An 18,440-nucleotide genomic window follows, 5' to 3' on the forward strand; every position below is an offset into this window, starting at 1 on the left:
ATGCACGATTTAAGCGAGGTGACTGATGAATCACAATGACGCAATCATATTTTTGGGTGTCTGTATGGACTTTTAGCTTGAATTTAATGCTTTCATTTTAAATGAAGACAGATGCAGTGCAAGGGTAAGCGTCAGGCATCATGCTGTAGGGGAACAGCCGTGGGCCAAGGTCACGCAAAGCCATGTTAAGGATGGCGAAGTCTCTGCAGGAGGCCGGGCGGGGGTGAGCAGGCTATAACTGACTGTCATAATTGGGCTAATTAGAGAAACAAAACCATCAGCACCGTGGGTAATGACCTGACCAGGCCAGCTGAGGTGATGGATGAAGCGAGAGCAAAGCAGGTAGGCAAATTAATTAGAGAACAGGAGGGACGTAGAGATGATGGATGGCTACGATGGATGGAGAGGGAAGAGTGGGGGCGACGTCTTTGATCTGCCACTTGACACTTACACTTGTGTGATTTGATTAGAATTCATTCATTCTTTCAGAATCTCATAAAACAAGAAGTTGCTGAACTAACTTCAGCAATAAAACATGACTAGCTGGATGGATGGACTGAAGTCAAGCACTTAAGAAAATAATATTCACAAGAAGAGCGTCTAGCAATTCAATGAGTGTCGAAACAGTTCATCTCTTGCTGGGGTTTTACCCCAACTGACCTTTTGTAATCCGCAAGTCTTTCCCCTCTTTTGTTTTCCCCAACCTTTGATGTGCTAAAGGGCTAAAGCGACACAAAAGACGTTTAGTGTGGAATCCGGGCTAAATCCTCATTGTCTTCAATCGGGAAGATGAGACCGATTATGTTGGTGATTGAAGTAACGTTGGGTTTTTAATTTGCCCCATTTTCACATGTAAAGCATTTGGCAAAGAAACACAAATAGGAATGCATTTTTAAGCTAGAAATTACAAAATCAATGCAGTGTGCACATTTTGGGATGACAGGAGAGAGATGCACGCTTAGTAAGTTTGGAGAATTGGGACTTTTGAGACGGAATATTTCAGAGTTGCCTTGGGGGCCAACTTGAAGGAAGCCAGAGACGGTGTTGTTATGACCCTCAATGAATTGGTCATGTGACCGATTGATAGTGAAGAGAACATATGCGGAAATACTTTTTTTTTTACATTTATTCACACTTAAGAGCAATTTTTTTCTCAACAAGTCGTCTTTTGTTTTTTGCTATCAAGACGTGCTTAATTACATCTGCTGTGCGCAGTGTGATAAACAATTGTGCACAGCAAAGTCCGATGGGACGAGAACTTTTTATAGTCACTCGCAGTGTGTGGGAGCACACGTTGCTCTGCACTGATTGAATATTTCATGTTTTTATATTCTCTTAAGCATTTCTAACTGCCGTTCATGTTGACAACAAGTCGTATCTTTTTTGCCTGTTGGAATTGTTCTTCTAAAGCTCCTCCATTAACTTTGCTTAGCTAATTGTGTTATGGCTGGAGAAGCTCATGTGAGGGTGGTTAGTGTGTAAAGCAGCCCCACTCTTACATAACTGTGGAGTGCTTAGTAAATAAACATTATGCAACATTCATAATACAATTACTATGACCAGAAATTTATCTTATCGGCCAATGTGAAAGTAGCATAACTGCCAAGCCTCGGCCGGAGAAACTGGGGGTGGAACTATTGTTAAGAAAATTCCAATCAGCACGCTCATGGACACATTTTCAGAAATAGGCAGCTAACCAAAGTTTTACTTAGCTGTTTAATTTTGCACCTGATGGAGTAGCAGGCACTCCAGATATTTTATATCTTTTTAGTTTTCCCCTTCAGAGTAATTGCCCTGAAGTCTATACCTGTGACTTCAGCACATACACACATTTATATACCTATCCTATCCTCCGTGTCAGATCGTCAAGCAATGAGCAATGTGAGTGATGATGAGACCAATGAGATCAGACTTGCTAGGGAGAGCCATCACCAATGATGAGTAATAGATCTTTGTACGGCCCAGAAACCAAACCCCAGAGTCTTCAGTGGAAGAGTCTGAAGAAAAATGTCAGTCCGATTGTTCACGTTTTTTAATGTGACGGGCATCATCTGTTGTGAGTTCTTGTCATATGGTCAGATGAGCAACCAGCGTATCCACAAAGATATCCAGCAAGTTTTTTTTCGTTCAGTGCGTGAGAACAGGCAAGTGTTGTGGCACGACAACTCAAAATGGTCCATGAAGGCGTGGCAGAGGCCAGTATCATTACGTTAAAGGATAACTTTGGATTTGAAATATATATTTTGCGACACAGGCTATGGCACATATTCTGGACTAAACTAACATAAGGTTGAATTTTCTCTCAAGCAGCAGTGAAAAGGTTACGCCTCTCGGACAATCCCGATTGGGATGAAAGCAGAGCTCCACAAACATGTCAACAAGCTTGTAAAAAGAACATTAAATTTGTCTTGATGTGTCATAACAAGAAGCAAACGAAAGGTTCATTCTTTGCCTCACCACGCACACACTTGCGTATGTCCCGAGAGTCGCATTCCTCCAGCAAAAATTGGCAATGCAAACATATTTTTCTACTTCGCCTCGTGTCATAAATCTGGTCAATGTTACAATGAGACTTTTAGAGCAAAACTTGTCGGTTCAAAAATACTAACGAGGCTGGCTCATTTGAGCAAGTAATCACTTCCTTATTGCCACACACAATCACACAAACAACAAAAAATACACATGGGGACACACACTCTAACACAATAACGCATGTAGCGAGCTATTAAAAAGGCAATTAGTTTGAGCTCTTTCAGAGAGGAGACCATGGGAGTACTGTTGAAAAAAACAAACAAACAAAAAAAAACAAACGGAATGAAATCATGTTTTTGGTATGTTTCCATTTGCAAATTAGTGCTATGAGGTTCAGGTAAGAAATTTGGAGTTTGCATGTTCTTCCTGTGCTTAGGTGTTCTTCTCACAAAGTCAAGATAGAGGATATAACCTTTCTAAGTGCAAAATGATTCTCAGATGTTACACGCTGCTTACGTTTTGCTGAGTTCTTGGAAGCCTGGCCGTTATCGTCTTGGTTTACTTCAGTCACATGAAAGCCAGATGGAAAGATTACTATGTTGACTTTGAACATGGTTAATCATGCTTGGGATGGTGTCAAGAGGATAGAGATTAGGAGGCATGAAAATTGCGTGCATAAAGATAAAGCAGGGATTGTTTATCTAAAAAAAAAAAAGGAAGATGGCAAGAAGACGCTAACAGTGGTTTTTATTACAGTAAATATCCAGAAAGACCCTTGAGCATATAATGTCTTCCATATAAGCGACATAGTTGGTTGGTTTTTGGATGCAGTCTATTACGTGTTGGAATCATTTTATTGCTTGCTAACATCCTGTCAAAAAGAAATACAGACTCTTGGAAGTATCCTATGCATTGGGACTGTGGTCATGGAATTTGTAGATTGAAGTCTATCTTAAATTTGGCCAAAACATGTCATTACAAATAAAGTGATGTACTTGATTTGTTTAACTAGTATTCATTATAATGACAAATTATACTTTAAGATATATAGTGATGCCAATTTAAAACCAATTTTATTCAATTCAGGAAAGGGAAAAAGGTGTCACACCACACACCTTAACCCTTTGCTTTTCTTCTAGGTCACATGGCTTTACAGTGACCATAATGCCGGATGATACATGTCTCTATAATATCGTGTGTTTGTGTGAGCGTCATTGCGATCAATGCGTGTGACGAGAGGGGGGACAGCGATTTATTTAATACTCGTGGGGCGTCGAGACCACATTCCCTCATCTTCATTACACCGTAAAGAGCATATTATATCACACGCCGGTAACATTTCAAGACAGCTGACATTCACACAAAAGCACACACGCACGTGCACGCTCACACACCCACACACACTCAGACACGTTCAGTCACGAGTCCTCCGCTGACTTCATATTCGTTAGTCAGACAAAGTGTGACAGATTCTCTCAAATCTTTGCAAAGGTGCCTTTTCATGTGCAGGGGATGCGAACACCATCTGTAATGGCAATGAAAAAAAAAAAAAGTCACCCAGAAACACAACGGTATTGTCGACACGAGACAATTTGCAGCGACATTTCAGTAAAAGGGGAAGAATAAAGTGGCATAAATATTAATGAACAATGCCGCACGAGTCGGCACACTGTGGTGGTGCCACCGGGTAAACTATAAAACTGCACTTGACACAGGAGACTTGCCAACATGGAAGCTTCCTCTGAAGTGGATTCAGACAAACTGTAAAACATGAAGTTTTTACTGTTTGTTGAACACCCAAGCACTTAGTAGGGGGTCTGCAGCTCACAACAGCCTCTCTTCCTAAAGTGGTGGCCTCAACCTAAATTTGTAGTACAGTCTGTTGAAAATGGTTTTGTCGTTTTTGTTTTTTTTAACTGTAAATTTGGCAGGTTTTTGCTATTTTTTCATTATTCAATTATTATTATTATTATTATTATTATTATTGAACATATTTAAAATGCTAGTTTTAGTTAGTGATGGAATTCAAATACGGTATCAACTGATTTAATTACACCTATTTTTTCTTTCTTAAATCCCTGAAAAAAACAGGCCAGAAAACACATGAAAACCCCCCCCAGAAAAAACCCCATTTGATTCACTATTTGATATTTAACAATTTAATATGTATATTTAATATTTAATAATTATCTGCCAACACTGAAAGCAAAGAAAAGAAAAGAGCACAATATATTTGGTCAGCTTGCTTGTATATCTCATAAACTAAATGTGTACGGAACTCAACATTTGCAAATAATTCATAATCAGTCATAATGTCGATGCTACACGTTGATATTTTGTTTCCTGTTACAAAGTAGCCCATACCAATAAATTCAAGGAGCTATACTGTATAGTATCTTTGCATGTCTTACACAGTGTCATGTAAAATCAATCTTCCATTTCTGGTTATTATTTTGCTTCAAAGAAACCTCATAGTTAACCTCAGTTCAACTGCAAGCTTTCATTATGCAGACCGTTTACAGGCGATAAGATTGAGTGTTGATTTTTACAAGTGTGGACTTGTTTGTGTTGTACTTTCTGTTGCAGAGTGGCTAAGATAATCCCCCTCAGAAAAAAAAAAAGCCGTTAGCTAGTGTGCGATTTAAATACTGCCAAACTTGTGGGGTTGTCCGACGTACTGTATCTGCCAAAAACGAGGCTACAAATGGGCCGCTGTGCAGAAACAATGACAATACCCATGTAGAATGTAGGCTAATGATCTCTGTGGCTCCTTCACGAGAAAGGATTCAATTATTCAGAACAAAAATAGTTCATTAAAACGTAATTAGAACAAAATAACTTTTGCAAACTCATTTGCCTCGCCCAGCCTCATTTGAAAAAATAAAAACCTCATTTGCTGGATTCCTTCCAGGGGCAACAATGGCGGCTTGTCATAATGCCGGCTGAGCGTCTGCGTGTGTTTAGGCTCTCGAAAATTCTCGAGGAGTTTTTGTTCAAAAAGTTGCTTGCTGTTAATAATTAATGTGTGGGTGACTTGTTTTGCCTCCTTTGGTGAATCACTATTTTGGATTTTGCTAAGAGAGTTTGCACGGCAGCAACCAAGTGATGATTTATAATGTAGCTAGTCATTTGACTGAAATTAAACACATATAGCCCAATTTTCTTAACTAAGACAGAAAACCCAAGTCCCCATCACAATATTTCCTTTCACTGTCCTGGTAGTTCATCCTTTGCCGCTATTTATAGATTTCCATAGCGCTGGGAAATAATGTTTATAAATTGTGATTATACGCAATTACTGATGCACATTTTTGAACATCAAAGTACTATTGCGAGTTCTGTAAAAAAAAAGAATCTCGAGCAGCTAATTAATGATATAGGGCGGCACAACGGTTCACACCGTAAGGTTTATTGGGTCTACATTCAAGGGGGAGACCAAGTTAAAGTGGAATTTGAAAAGAAATCCAAAGGACTCTTATGGAAAATGTGTTGTGATTAAATAAAGTAACTAAGGTAGACTGGGCGGAACTATTAAGTCAAGAAAGACAAATGTGGACGAACCACATTGCGGGGCGACTGTGTCGGGAGTCGACCAGAACACGAGAGCTGTGTCCACATGAGATAAGGTCACCTTGAATGCTGTGCATGGAACTTACGAGGTTGGGGACTGCTGTACGAATCAATTGGTTGAATGGTTATGACAATCCCTGAGCCAAACAATGCCTTGTGAGTAGAGGTAATGATGGAGTGCTGGGCCATCTCGTCACGGAATCATCTGTGGTGTCTTGTCTGATTGTAGTTCTTTGCGTTTCGGGCCAAGTGGTAATTTACTTGAAAACACGTGCTCTGCTCTGCAAGTACAAAAAGGAAACAAGATTAAACAGGCTTTTTTTTTTTTTTTTTTCTTTGCTCTGTCTATTTATTGGCTGCCTGCTTTTATCCCCATCCTCTGGTTTCCTAATTATTTTTCTTTTTCATCTTCAGTAACTTTGAGCTTTCTCACTTTGTCCTCCTCCATCTGACCATGTAGCCTACATGGCCTTCTGCTTTTGTTGGATTATCTAAGCATTTAGAGCCTTTCTCTTTTTGCCGCTTTGCCTTTTTGTCCTTCATATTCTCATATCGTTCCTCACCTCCTACTAGTACTTCACCCTCCACTTGTTCATTTTTCTTCTCGCCATCATCCCACTCGCAGTGGGCAATGTCCAGGAAACATTTGCCCAAGCTGGTGGTCAATGATTTTTTTTTTTGTTTCCACCATCATTGCACCCGTGCACCTGTTGGGGTTTGTGCATCCAAGTGTCCCACCATATCGCCTTCCCGAGAAGCCTCTTAAAGATTTCCTGTTCTCAGGGTGACTCTGGCACAATGACTTGGCAGCCCACCACCTTCAGATTCTAAAGCCTGTGGCCCAATACTTCACGCGCAATGACCCAAGATACTCAAATTGGGCTAAAGCCTCAGCAGCGCTAACTTATAGACGACATATTATGTATCCATTTTTTTTTGCAAGGAAACTCACTTGGAGGAAACCCACGCTAGCACAGTTGCAATGTCAACTGTGAGGCAAACATTCTGAACACTGTTCTGTCCTCCAAATACTTCAATTTATTTTTTTAAACTTCATAGCGGCCTCTCCTTGTATGTGGTCTCCAGACTGCACCAGTCTGCCATCCATCGTCCAGCTGTCAAGGTCTGCTCGGCCCTGGCACCCGCCGGCATTCTCATGCGCTGCATTACATAACCATGAAGAAGAAAAAAGAAGTGGGACAAAATGAAGGGCGGTAGTGGGGAAGGTGTGAGATGAGTGAAGAACAGAGGTCAAGGGAGGGGGAAAGAAAAAAAAACAGGACGCAAGGTCTTCAGACATAGAGCAAGACTGGTGTCATGGACTTGTCCACTCAAAGTGCTTCGCATTCAATCTGGCATAGTTGGATTATTCATAGAAAATAAACACCCGCACACTTGACAGCATTTACACTCAATAGATTAAAAATGCACCTATTCAGTTTAATTCAGACACTTTCAATAATAAAGAGTACATGTCATGTTTAAGAGATTTACACTAATTACAGTTTGTCAGATGTTTGTATTTTTTTTTAACTTAATCTGAAGTTATGGTGTTGTCTATCACTAACCCATACTATCACATTAGTCAAATCCAAATTTTATTGAATATTTGTACAAAAAGCATAGCGGTATAAAACAATCAAGTGGATAAACAGCATGTCTGGCGCTAGCCGGTTCTTGTGCCGCATGGCCACGTTTTCCACGCCACTGCACAAACTCCTTTATTACACCCTAACCTTGAACTATCCATATGTCAAGATGCTCGTAAACTGAGGACCTCATGTAATAGTAACATAAAATCACCCACTCATGTAATGTGGGTGACACGCGTATGGTAGCTAACTAGTCTGCAGCTAGCTGTCTAGCACTAGAAGCTTACATTGCAGTCTTTACTCCGTGCCTCTTGTCAAAGAGCACCAAAATACAAATTATAAGTGACATGCTGACAGCTAACCAATCTGCAGCTAGCTGGCTAGCACAAGAAGATAGCATGTCAAGGAGCACAACACAACTAACAGATAGACTCAAATGATTGACACCTGTCAGAAGATCCAAGTTACAGTTTTTGTTCACAAAAAGTTAATCAATGTCGCCGGGTGATACTCCGATCGAGCCAATAGAAATGGGGACAAATCTTAGCTCAGTTGAAGATAAGCACCCCTGGCTAAAGCCAAACTAAATTGTACTTTCTGGACCTGGATTTGACACCTGAGTAGTATTTGTTTCCTCTGTTATGGAATTTCTGTGACATCTCACTTAAAATAAAACGAGAATCAGAGAGGTAATGGGAGTGAGAACATTTTATTGCGGCAGCAGGGAAGAAAAGCTATCAAAAATTTGAAACATTGCACTCCAAAAAGCTTTATGCGGTAGGTGAAGAGTAGCAGGACAACGGGGAGGATGTTGCCAAAGGCTGTTGTCCTCCTAAGGGAAGTGTTTACTGAGGTAAACCAACAAGTTGTTGAAAGAGCCTGTGTGTTATGGCCTTGAGACAGCCGGCGCGCTCGCATTCTCAGCCTTTATTTGATTGTTTGCAAGCAAATGGACGAGGAAGATATTCTGGGTGTCTGCAGGCATTCATCGACAATTCTAGGCCGTGTTGTTCCATTGTCGTTTTGATATCCAAGTCAAATAAAAACAAAAAAAGGCCTGACCGTATTTGTTAACATTAAAACTGTTGAGCATCTTCCAAAGTCTGTTACAGTCAGGGTTTCTTCATTTCTTTGTCCTCATTAAGTTCACAAGAGGAAGACTCATTGCTGGCCGACTGCTGGATTATATTTGATAGTGTTTATTTATTAAATTTGATTACGATTGTATTTAATCTTACTCTGGTAAAAAAAAAAGTGTCTGCGCTGTAACGATCTCAACTGCTGTCTAAGGAAGAACAATATGTTCAACTCTGATAGTCAGCATCGAAACGGTACTTCAAAACATTCTCAGCTCATTAAAAAGAACAAACGCAATTGATTCATTTGCGGTTTAGTCGATCAATGAAACATCATCAAATGTAACAACGAGATTTATACCATTTCTTCTACTTGTTTCATGAAGGCAATGAATAAATAGCCAGCAATTATATTAGACTAAACTTTTCTCCTTTTATCTCGGTGAGGACTTCTTCATATTTTGGTGTCCAATGTGTTTTTTGGTCCTCATAACGATTCTGCTCCTCCATGGGGTATTGGATCCTGGTGTGTGATTGATGACTATGCTGTTTTGCTTTCACTGCCGCCCCCCCCCCCTCGGTGTGCATAACACATACAGTGTGTGTGTGCGTGTGTTTAAAAGGGTGTTGTGAGACGGAAGGCTTTAGAGAGTCTTGAGGAGCCCTTGTCCATTTGCACCCTGAGTACGCAACACCGTGATTTATCCAGGTCCACTTGTGGACACACACAGGGCGTCAATATTTGAGAGGCGTGTACTTGGGAGAGGACACCTGAGTTTGTAAATCAGCTCTTCTGTTTTTCTTTTTTTTTTTTTCCCTACCGTCTGTTGCTCTCATCGCGTTTTATCTACGTCTTTGATCACCTTCTTGCCAATCTGTCAGCCCTCTCCCGTCCCCTCCATCCTTTGACTCCATTTGTTTACGCCTTGCTTTTCATTGCGCTTGACCTTTTGCTTTGTCTCCATCTGTCGCTGCCTATTATGCACACACACGCACACACACACACATACACACTTCTATACCACAAGGTCTCACTTTCGGGATCAGGAATGTAGCTTATTTCTGCAACACCTGTCTCAACCTAATTTGTCCCATAATTTTGTATAAATCTGGAAAAACCAATTATGTTGTTGTGTCTTTAGTCAAGCCTGTGCACAATAGACTGCTTGCTTCTATGCCTTGTTAGAGTCACGACAAATGAAAAATAAAACAAAGTTGGCTTGGCAGCTCACACAAGTCATCCCTGAATTTGTGTCAGAAGTCAAAACAGTTCTTGATGTTTGCTGAAAAGTTTTGTAGAACTCAAGAATAAAAGAAAACTCCTCCCGTAACTAAAACATGTTTGCTCTCGTTAGATTTAGCCCCAATTAAGCCATCTCGCATAAACCAATAGCCCGGTGTTGTCACAATTCCCTCGTGAGGTTTCAGCCCCCCCCCTTCCTCGCTCATGAAGGATCGGTCTGCACTCGTCTTAACGAGGCAAATAAGTCGGAGGGAAGTCTTGCTGCGTGCGGGCACTCATCAGGACGCATTAGTAAGCACCAGACGCTCATCAGCCAGTCCAAAGTGCCTTTGTTAGTCTACCGTCTAGCAAGTAATGGACATGAAAAGAAATGGAGGGAGCCATTTGGGTAAGGAAAGTAGTCAGGGGTCATTTGAAGGAAACACTTTGCCTTTGACTGGAAATTTGAGAACAGTTGAGTACATGTTCAACAACTGGAAGTTGTGTGCCAATAACCATTGAATGATGACACTTCAAACTCTTGAACTTTGCGCTTTGTTTGCTAAAATATGCATAAACAGCTGGTCACATATTGATGCAGTGTCTTTCGTGTGTGATTTGCTATTGAATTAAACCCGAGAAAAGATTTTAAAAATATATGGCATGTGAAGTTGTACTTAAATGCGACCGATTACTGCCAAATCATCCTCATCGGTCAAAATATGAAAAATTGAGATATTCAAAGAGTCTAATTTTGCACCTATTTCCCTTTTAATTGATATTCAATATGTGGAGGTCCATCAAAAATTCATGACATTAGAGCAATTTTAATGATAAACAGCTTGTGCTACTTGCGTCCTTTTTAAGGTTGATGAGGTCAAATTACTGCAATAGGAAATATAAAACTGTTATTCGCCATGACAAGAAGGTTTATTGATAATTTATCTTGATTATCATATACGGAATGCAGTTGGCCCCAAAACCAATTAAAAACATTCAAGTTATGCAAAATATGTGACATCATACTTTTCTGTAGTGATAATATGTTTTTAATCAATCTAATGCATATGCTATTTGCTGCTTATTGAACTCAAAAAGAAAAAATAAACTTTTCCCGCAAGAATTTAGTGGAATTACCAACAAAAAGCCATTAACAAGCTGTTGCAAGATTATTTCCCGAACTAGACTTTTTATTCAGTACAAACCACATTGCCTTCAAAGCTGTCATTTTATCAAAGTTTACAATTGCACTGTGTGAATGTAAATTAGACTTGCACACCGTGTACCAAAATCCAAGCCTGTATTCCCATCTGGCCTTTCAAAAGTGGCCCATGCGGTGCAGACATAAGAAAAGTAAACATAAACCAACAAAATCAAATAAAATTGACAATTCTGCCTCTCCAGTTTCGCTTGACACCTTCAGAGTTTTTGTTCCTCTCGAAACTGTGACTGTTTCAATATGACGGTTGGGAACAATTGGCTTTTTAATGGCCCGTACATTTCTTTACAGATCAATGGTGTTTTGATTCATTTCAACGTGGGAAGTTGAATTCATTCATGAGGAAATTGAATAACAAGCTCCAAATGACCACTGTATTAAATCGTGGTTGGATGTGAATTTTTGCAGTGTAGTGTGCGAGGGAAGAGCGAGGGAGGCTAGCTGCGATCCACAAGGGGGAGGCGTGCAGTCAAGTGTGAAAGGAGAACAGGTGGCTTCTGTTTCTGCCATCCAGCTTTATTTGCCCTCCTCCCCGCCGCGTCCCGGGAGCCGCTTTGCGACTTTGTGCAAACCTTGCGGCCTGCTCGTTTTTTCGGGTTCTCGTGCGCGTACGCGTGCCAGTGCGAGTGTGTGTTCTTTACTGAGCAGGGTTCCGCTTGGTTTAGAAACAATTAGAAGAAGCTGCAGGAGCCCAGAGAGACCCGGTTCTCCAAATGTCACCCAATTAACAGTCGACGGCAAACACGCGAGCAACGCGCTCCCTCCCGCTCTAATTGTGGCGCCTCTCTTTGGGAGACGCTGACTCATCATGCACTCGTGAAGATGTTACAAAATGTTTTGTTTTTGGACAAGACCATGTATGATAGGCACAATGTTGCGCCTTTGCCATTTTGATGCAGCTCTATTTTTAGTACAAGTGGGACAGCACCTCTGGTGTTTCTCAGAAGACCTTGAGTAGAAATTTGTGACACGGTGAAGCAGCGTGTGGCTAATTCCTCAAGGTTATTTTGAAAATACTCTTCCAAGGAAGGTTGAAAATCGAATGTAATGATGCAACAAGCCATTTCTAACGTCTGTTTTTTTGTTTTTTTTTTAAGGCCAACAACCATCCAGGGCGGTTGTCAGGACCAGGCAGCAGCAGCAGCAGCAGCCAGCCCCTAAAGGAGCGAAGGGCAGTGCGGGCCGGGGGTGCGCCGCCCCCTTCGCCGCTCGCAGGGGACCTCGTTAATGTCTCCCTGCTCCCACCAGCTCTTGGTTCAGCCAGGGAGGAGAATCACTGCCACCCCCCTACCGGCGCACCGAACACGGCCCAGCATTCTTCCATCGCCCAGCCTCAGCTTCCCCGCGCATTACCGTTTTTGACCAGCGGGCAGCCCGAGAGGGCGTCGTCCTCCTCCGAGTCCATAAGCGGAAGCTTGGGGTCCCGCAAAGTGGAGTCTCACCACCCCAGCCTCATCCCCCGAGCGGTGGGCGCCTCCTCCTCCAGCCTCTATGGCCTGGCCAGCAGGGAGAGCGTCTCGTCTTCGGGCCTCCCCTCCCCGCCGACTCCTTCCTCCACTTCCTCCTCCTCCTCCTCTTCCTCTCCCTTCACGGGACGCCTGGGGCAACCGCCCCGGGGCCCGCTGTCCCTGCACAGCTACTCTCGTAAAAACGTCTTCCTCCAGCACTCCCTGCACACCGCTGACCTCCAGGCGCTCACGCAGAGAGACACTTGATTGCCAGCGGACATTTTGTTTCCTCTTTTCACAAAGCCGAAGAAGAGAACAAGAAACGGTGCACAAATTCAACGGAATGCTCCAAACACTTCTCTTGGATGTATCTTCACTGACATTTTGTTTACGCTCACGACACACAACGCCTCTTTCGTTGCTCATCTCCCAAAGTCAACAAGAAAGATAACAATTGGGACAAAAAAAAAAAAAAGAAATCACCTGACACACACAACACTTGCAGGTGCTCTTCCCGTAAAGTCGGAAAAGAAAACAAGAAATAGTCACGTGGATCAACCTTAGCTGACAATTTGTTCATCCAGGCACACACATACGCACACACACACACATACACACACACACACACACACACATTTCTTTAATTACATTGCAAAAGAAAACAAGGCACATTGGCAAAATTCACTTCAAAACAACCATGCAACAGTCCTTGATGAAACTTCTCTGACATTTTGTTCAAATACTCTCACATGAAGATGCACTCACGCACACACACACACACACACACACGCCATGTGTCAGAGCTCCCACATGGTGCCATGTCGACAGTTTAGATGTGCGTACACCCACGTGTGCACCCTACAAAGTACACACAAAAACCTACAGTCATCCTCATAGATAGCTAACAGGAAATGAGATGAACCTCAACCTGAAATGGTGTTTTTTTTTTTTCTTTTTCTAAATGGTATGATTATCATTTCAAATCCTTGATTTGAACCTTTCAGCTGCTGGACGCAATGGGGAGTGACTGTCACACGTGCTTTGCAGGGATACTCGCCAATGCTGCCAAAATTAACGCATCACTTCCTGCACACCATCCCTCCCTCCTTCCTTCCTTCCTTCCTTCCTTCCTTCCTTCCTTCCTTCCTTCCTTCCTTCCTTCCTTCCTTCCTTCCTTCCTTCCTTCCTTCCTTCCTTCCTTCCTTCCTTCCTTCCTTCCTTCCATCCATCCATCCATCCATCCATCCATCCATCCATCCATCCATCCGGTGTGTGCTGGGTGGTGACGTTTAAAGGGACAATTAACAGGTGAGCTTCATAAGTCTGTGTAACAAAAATCAGCTGCTAAATATTTCAAAAAGGGAACTTCACGTCTACTGCCCATGTGAGCTTTCTATCCAAATACTTAAATTTGAATCTACAAATGCTGAGAATAGACAATGCACAGAGGTCTCTGTTTATGTCAGACCCGACGTAAAAACAATCTGTGATTTTGTACAATCTATTATGATTTTAGTACAGCTTTAGCATGGGGAAGTGATAGTCGATTAGCATCCTAATTTACGCACAAATTAGAGTTTTGTCATCAAGGTTAGGACGGAGGACTTAACCAAAATCATCCCTGGTGTGAAAAAGGTTCCCCATCCCCCATCTAAACTCTTAAAAACTACAGGATTGCTTTTTATTTTTAAGCACGGGGCAGCGCAGTGGTGAATAGGGTTATCATGTCTGTCTCACAATTCTGAAGTTCTGGGTTGAAATCCCTCCTGTGTGGAATTTGCATGTTATCACAATGGTTGCGCGGTTTTACTACAGCTCTCACCCCCTTTTAAAACATGCATGTTATATCCATTGAAGGCTTTAAAAGATCCATTAATGTGAATGCTAATGCTTGTTTGTCGATACAGAATGTACCCCGCCATTGGCTGACTATCAGTCCACAGTGTAACGGTGCAAGGATACATTCTCATATTTAAAATTCCAATAATTTTGTTGCTAATTATTCATTTGAAAATGTTGAAACATTTACGATAGAAAGTGGAAAAAAAATGAAGATACTGAAAACTTGCATGTATCACCTCATTGGTGTGATCATATCTAAACGCAAGCACTTCAAGGATGTCAGAAATTGTAGAGAAAATGAGCACTTTTTGTACATTTTGAATTCAAGTGTAGATAAAGGAACCCCCCCCCCCCTGAGATTAACTCATTTGTCCTAAAATGACGAAGACATTTGTCATGGAAATTTTATTTGTATTTGCGTTATTAAAGGTGCTCCCAAACTGGAACCATTGAGGTTGACCAATGGTTGCACTGTATTTGTGGTATAAGCGTAGTCATGCAGGTTTTGTGCTTTTCCTACAAAATCTAATTGGGTTTCTAAAAGAGGTCACGTCCAATTGTTTTGTCCCCAACTTAAAACCTCGTTAGTATGGATCCATTTTTACATTAAGAGTCAGAGTAAAAGGTTCCACACAAGGTTGCTGCTGCCAGCTATTTTGGCTCGACGGTGTTTTTATTGCTGCTGGGTGCCAGATACCCGCCCCTTCCCTCCTCGCCCTCTTTTACCTCAACCCCTTCTCTGACTTCAAACCTCAATCTTGCTAATCACACTCATCTTTATTTCAACCTACCGTATTGACATTCCATCTTATTGAAGACTCAACATTCTCACATTACTATTTTATTTGTATTTGATTTTTCTTTGCCTTATTTATGTTTACCGCCATAGAGAATCCAATGAACAATCACGCGGTGGAACGGACATGAAGAACTCTGATGTTCCTAAGATGAATGAAAACAAATCCAATATATTATTTGAGCTTTTGAAATAATACTGATATTGAATGTTTTTTCTCCTTGTAAATTTTTGTTCTGGAATCAACGTTTGATTTGTAAATGGACTGTACATGTACATACAGTATGATTCTTATGTGAACGTGTGAACAAACATATCCGTCCACCGGCCAACTAGAGTAGACATCACCATTCCCAAAAAAATCAAATTACAATCAATACAAATAATAGTGTATGTACTCGCACTTCTGAAGGACTTTGCACTTTAGCTGAGTGCGACCTCAAAACACTCAATACAAAAAAGTTTGGAAATGTGCATTTTGAAGAACAATACTTCTTACGTGCAAATATGAAACTATTGGAATGTATTCTTTTTTTTTTTTTTTTTTTTCTTCTTTGAAATGACACCCCATGCCCACCATTGAATTCACAAAAGTCCTACAACAGTGTGCCCTGCCCGAGCGACTCCCACATAAGAGCACTGGAATGCCTCTTTATTTCCCTTTGAAATGAGTCCCATTTGAGTGGATGATGTCTTGCTTGTCAAACACTGCTGTGGGTTGGAATTTGTCCCGCTTCTACTAAAGCACGCATGGCACGGATACCATCCCACAGCACCGTTTGACTAGCATCACACACACTATTCAATTGAGATGATATTTCAGTGGAGGAACGTGCATGTTCTTATCACACTGCTGTGGGGTGGCAAAATGGAGAACGTCCTGCTGGTCATGCACCGCATCATTTCAAAGGGAAATGTATATATACTTTTTCTCCTGAGAAGCTGTGGGATGAGCAACACAAGTGCCATCCCACAGAAGTGTGTGACCAGCATGGCTTTCTCAATATTTAAATTAAAACTGGCTTTCCAATAGTATAATGTTTATAGGCAAGAAGCATAATGAAAACAATGATTTCTAAACCTTTTGTTGTATGTTTTCTTTCAGCTGCTACATTCCATTTGACATTGAATTGCGGGTCTTTTAAACATATGTGATACATACGTGTCTGTTTATCGTCATGGTTACTTCTTACAAAATGATCAGGTTTATTTAATTATGTTGTATTTTTGGGACTTGTTTTTGGCACCATCAATGTTTTGTCGCAAGATTTTTGCTTCGCTCTCTTTGTTCTGATTAATATTTAAAGCCATTAAATCAATGAAAAACACAAACTAATTTGACTTTAATTCAGTTATTTTCTCTCTCTCTCTCTCTCTCTCTCTATATATATATATATATATATATATATATATATATAGCATCACTATATATTGATATTGGTATCAATATATATATATATATATATATATATATATATATATATATATATATATATATATATATATATATATATATATATATATATATATATATATATGATTTATATTGTTAGATGTTATGACAAGCACATTAATAAATGTGATTCACCAGACGAACCTTGAGGCATCATACTTCAGGATTTATTTTGCTGCGTCGGTCGGCCCTGTCTGCTGCCATGTCGTCATGCATTAGCCGGACACTTCAATGGGTACACCCCGTAGTCACATACACATTGTCTATTAATACCAATACATGATAACAGTTTTCAATGCATGCATGTAAAAAAAATGTTTGACTTGTATATGAAGTAAAATTGCCTCTTCTATCGTAAACATACACACTAAAATACTTTTGACCATTCACACATACATGTGTGCTAATGCATGATTGTCCATTCACACACATGAACTAAAATTCCTCTCCATTCAGACGTACAGTACAATGTCAATATGAGGTGAATAATTGACAATGCATTGATCAGTAAATCAGTGACCAACGTTTATCGATGATACATCTACCCAAGTTTTGTGAGTTTTTAGAAACCTATGTACACCTAGTTATCGACCATCTGAGTATCCTATATTGATTTTGAAGGGTACAACTGTCACTGACTTGTCAATTTCCGTGACTTGAGTTGACTTGACTTCAAAGGAACAATACGTTTGTTAAGATGCCAGACTTCTCGGTCCAAATAGTGCCTCGATCTTTTGTTTTTTGTGCGATGACAAGCTTGCAGCACCCAGGGTGTAAAAGGTAGTGTGTGTCACAACTTTCATTTATTTGCCTCTCCATTCCACTTGACTACGCGGGCTGGCTGCACTCCTAAACAGTTGTGACACCTGAGCAGTGTGTATGCAAGTGTCTGTCTGTTACACACACACACACACACACACACATACACACACATACTGTCACTGAGGCATTTCCCTAAATCACAGTAGATGTTTTGGCTCCATTAACTGCTGTCCCCCACCATCTACATCATGTCATTATTCCTCCATTTGTCCATTTTGTTTTTCATACCAACTACATTTTGTCAAAAAGCTAGATGCGATCATCCTTGGGAATACTAAAGCTGAATTGAGTCGAGTATATAGGTTATATAAATATTCATGTCGCATATATACATTGCAAGGTCCAACCTGAGTAATGACCTAGTCACATGTAATGAGTTGGTATATTTCCTTTGTCTGGACCTCTTTTTTTCACAGAAAAAAAATTACCTATTCACTTTTTATATTTGTTTCTTGGCATCTTGGCGCTATTTATGTTGATGTGAATAATGGAGATTAATTTAGACAAAAGTAGTCATGTGGTATCAATGGACAATTCTAATAAACTACAAGCCTTTTTGGGGCTGACGAATTTTCGCTACCCGCGGCAGGGCTTGTTCCTCGTTCAGTGTATTGCATATATAATGTGTGGGTTGCCATGTTGGTGCTCCCTCCCTGCTGTCATCCCTTACTTCACATGAATGCATAACACATTTTGGCTGGCATTTTTAGTCCAGGCTTTTTTCCGTGTTTGAGGTGGGAGTGCTTGGTGTCGTTGTACACACGCATGTGGACACACACACACACACACACACACACACACACACACACACACACACACACACACGCATTGCCCACTCGATCTCGTCTCTGTACTTGATGAAGAAAAAAAACCCAGGGACAAATTCATTCCTGTGCAGGAAGCAGATGGTTCCGAACCACACTGATCA

The 18,440-nt window shown here is 40.9% G+C and overlaps 1 protein-coding gene across 1 annotated transcript in view; it reads left to right on the plus strand.

Moving 5' to 3' along the window:
- The window catches only part of ccser1 (coiled-coil serine-rich protein 1), a 73,956-nt gene extending 57,398 nt beyond the window's left edge, over positions 1-16,558 (plus strand). The window contains exon 11 of the mRNA XM_085909541.1: positions 12,249-16,558. Within this exon, the coding sequence (XP_085765667.1) occupies positions 12,249-12,866 (618 nt within the window). The 3' untranslated portion in view covers positions 12,867-16,558. The remainder of the gene's footprint in view (positions 1-12,248) is intronic.
- Positions 16,559-18,440: the final 1,882 nt, after the last annotated feature.

The sequence above is a fragment of the Syngnathus leptorhynchus genome, chromosome 4, assembly GCF_054491065.1.
Source record: "Syngnathus leptorhynchus isolate UIUO chromosome 4, UIUO_Slep, whole genome shotgun sequence".
Taxonomy (NCBI): domain Eukaryota; kingdom Metazoa; phylum Chordata; class Actinopteri; order Syngnathiformes; family Syngnathidae; genus Syngnathus; species Syngnathus leptorhynchus.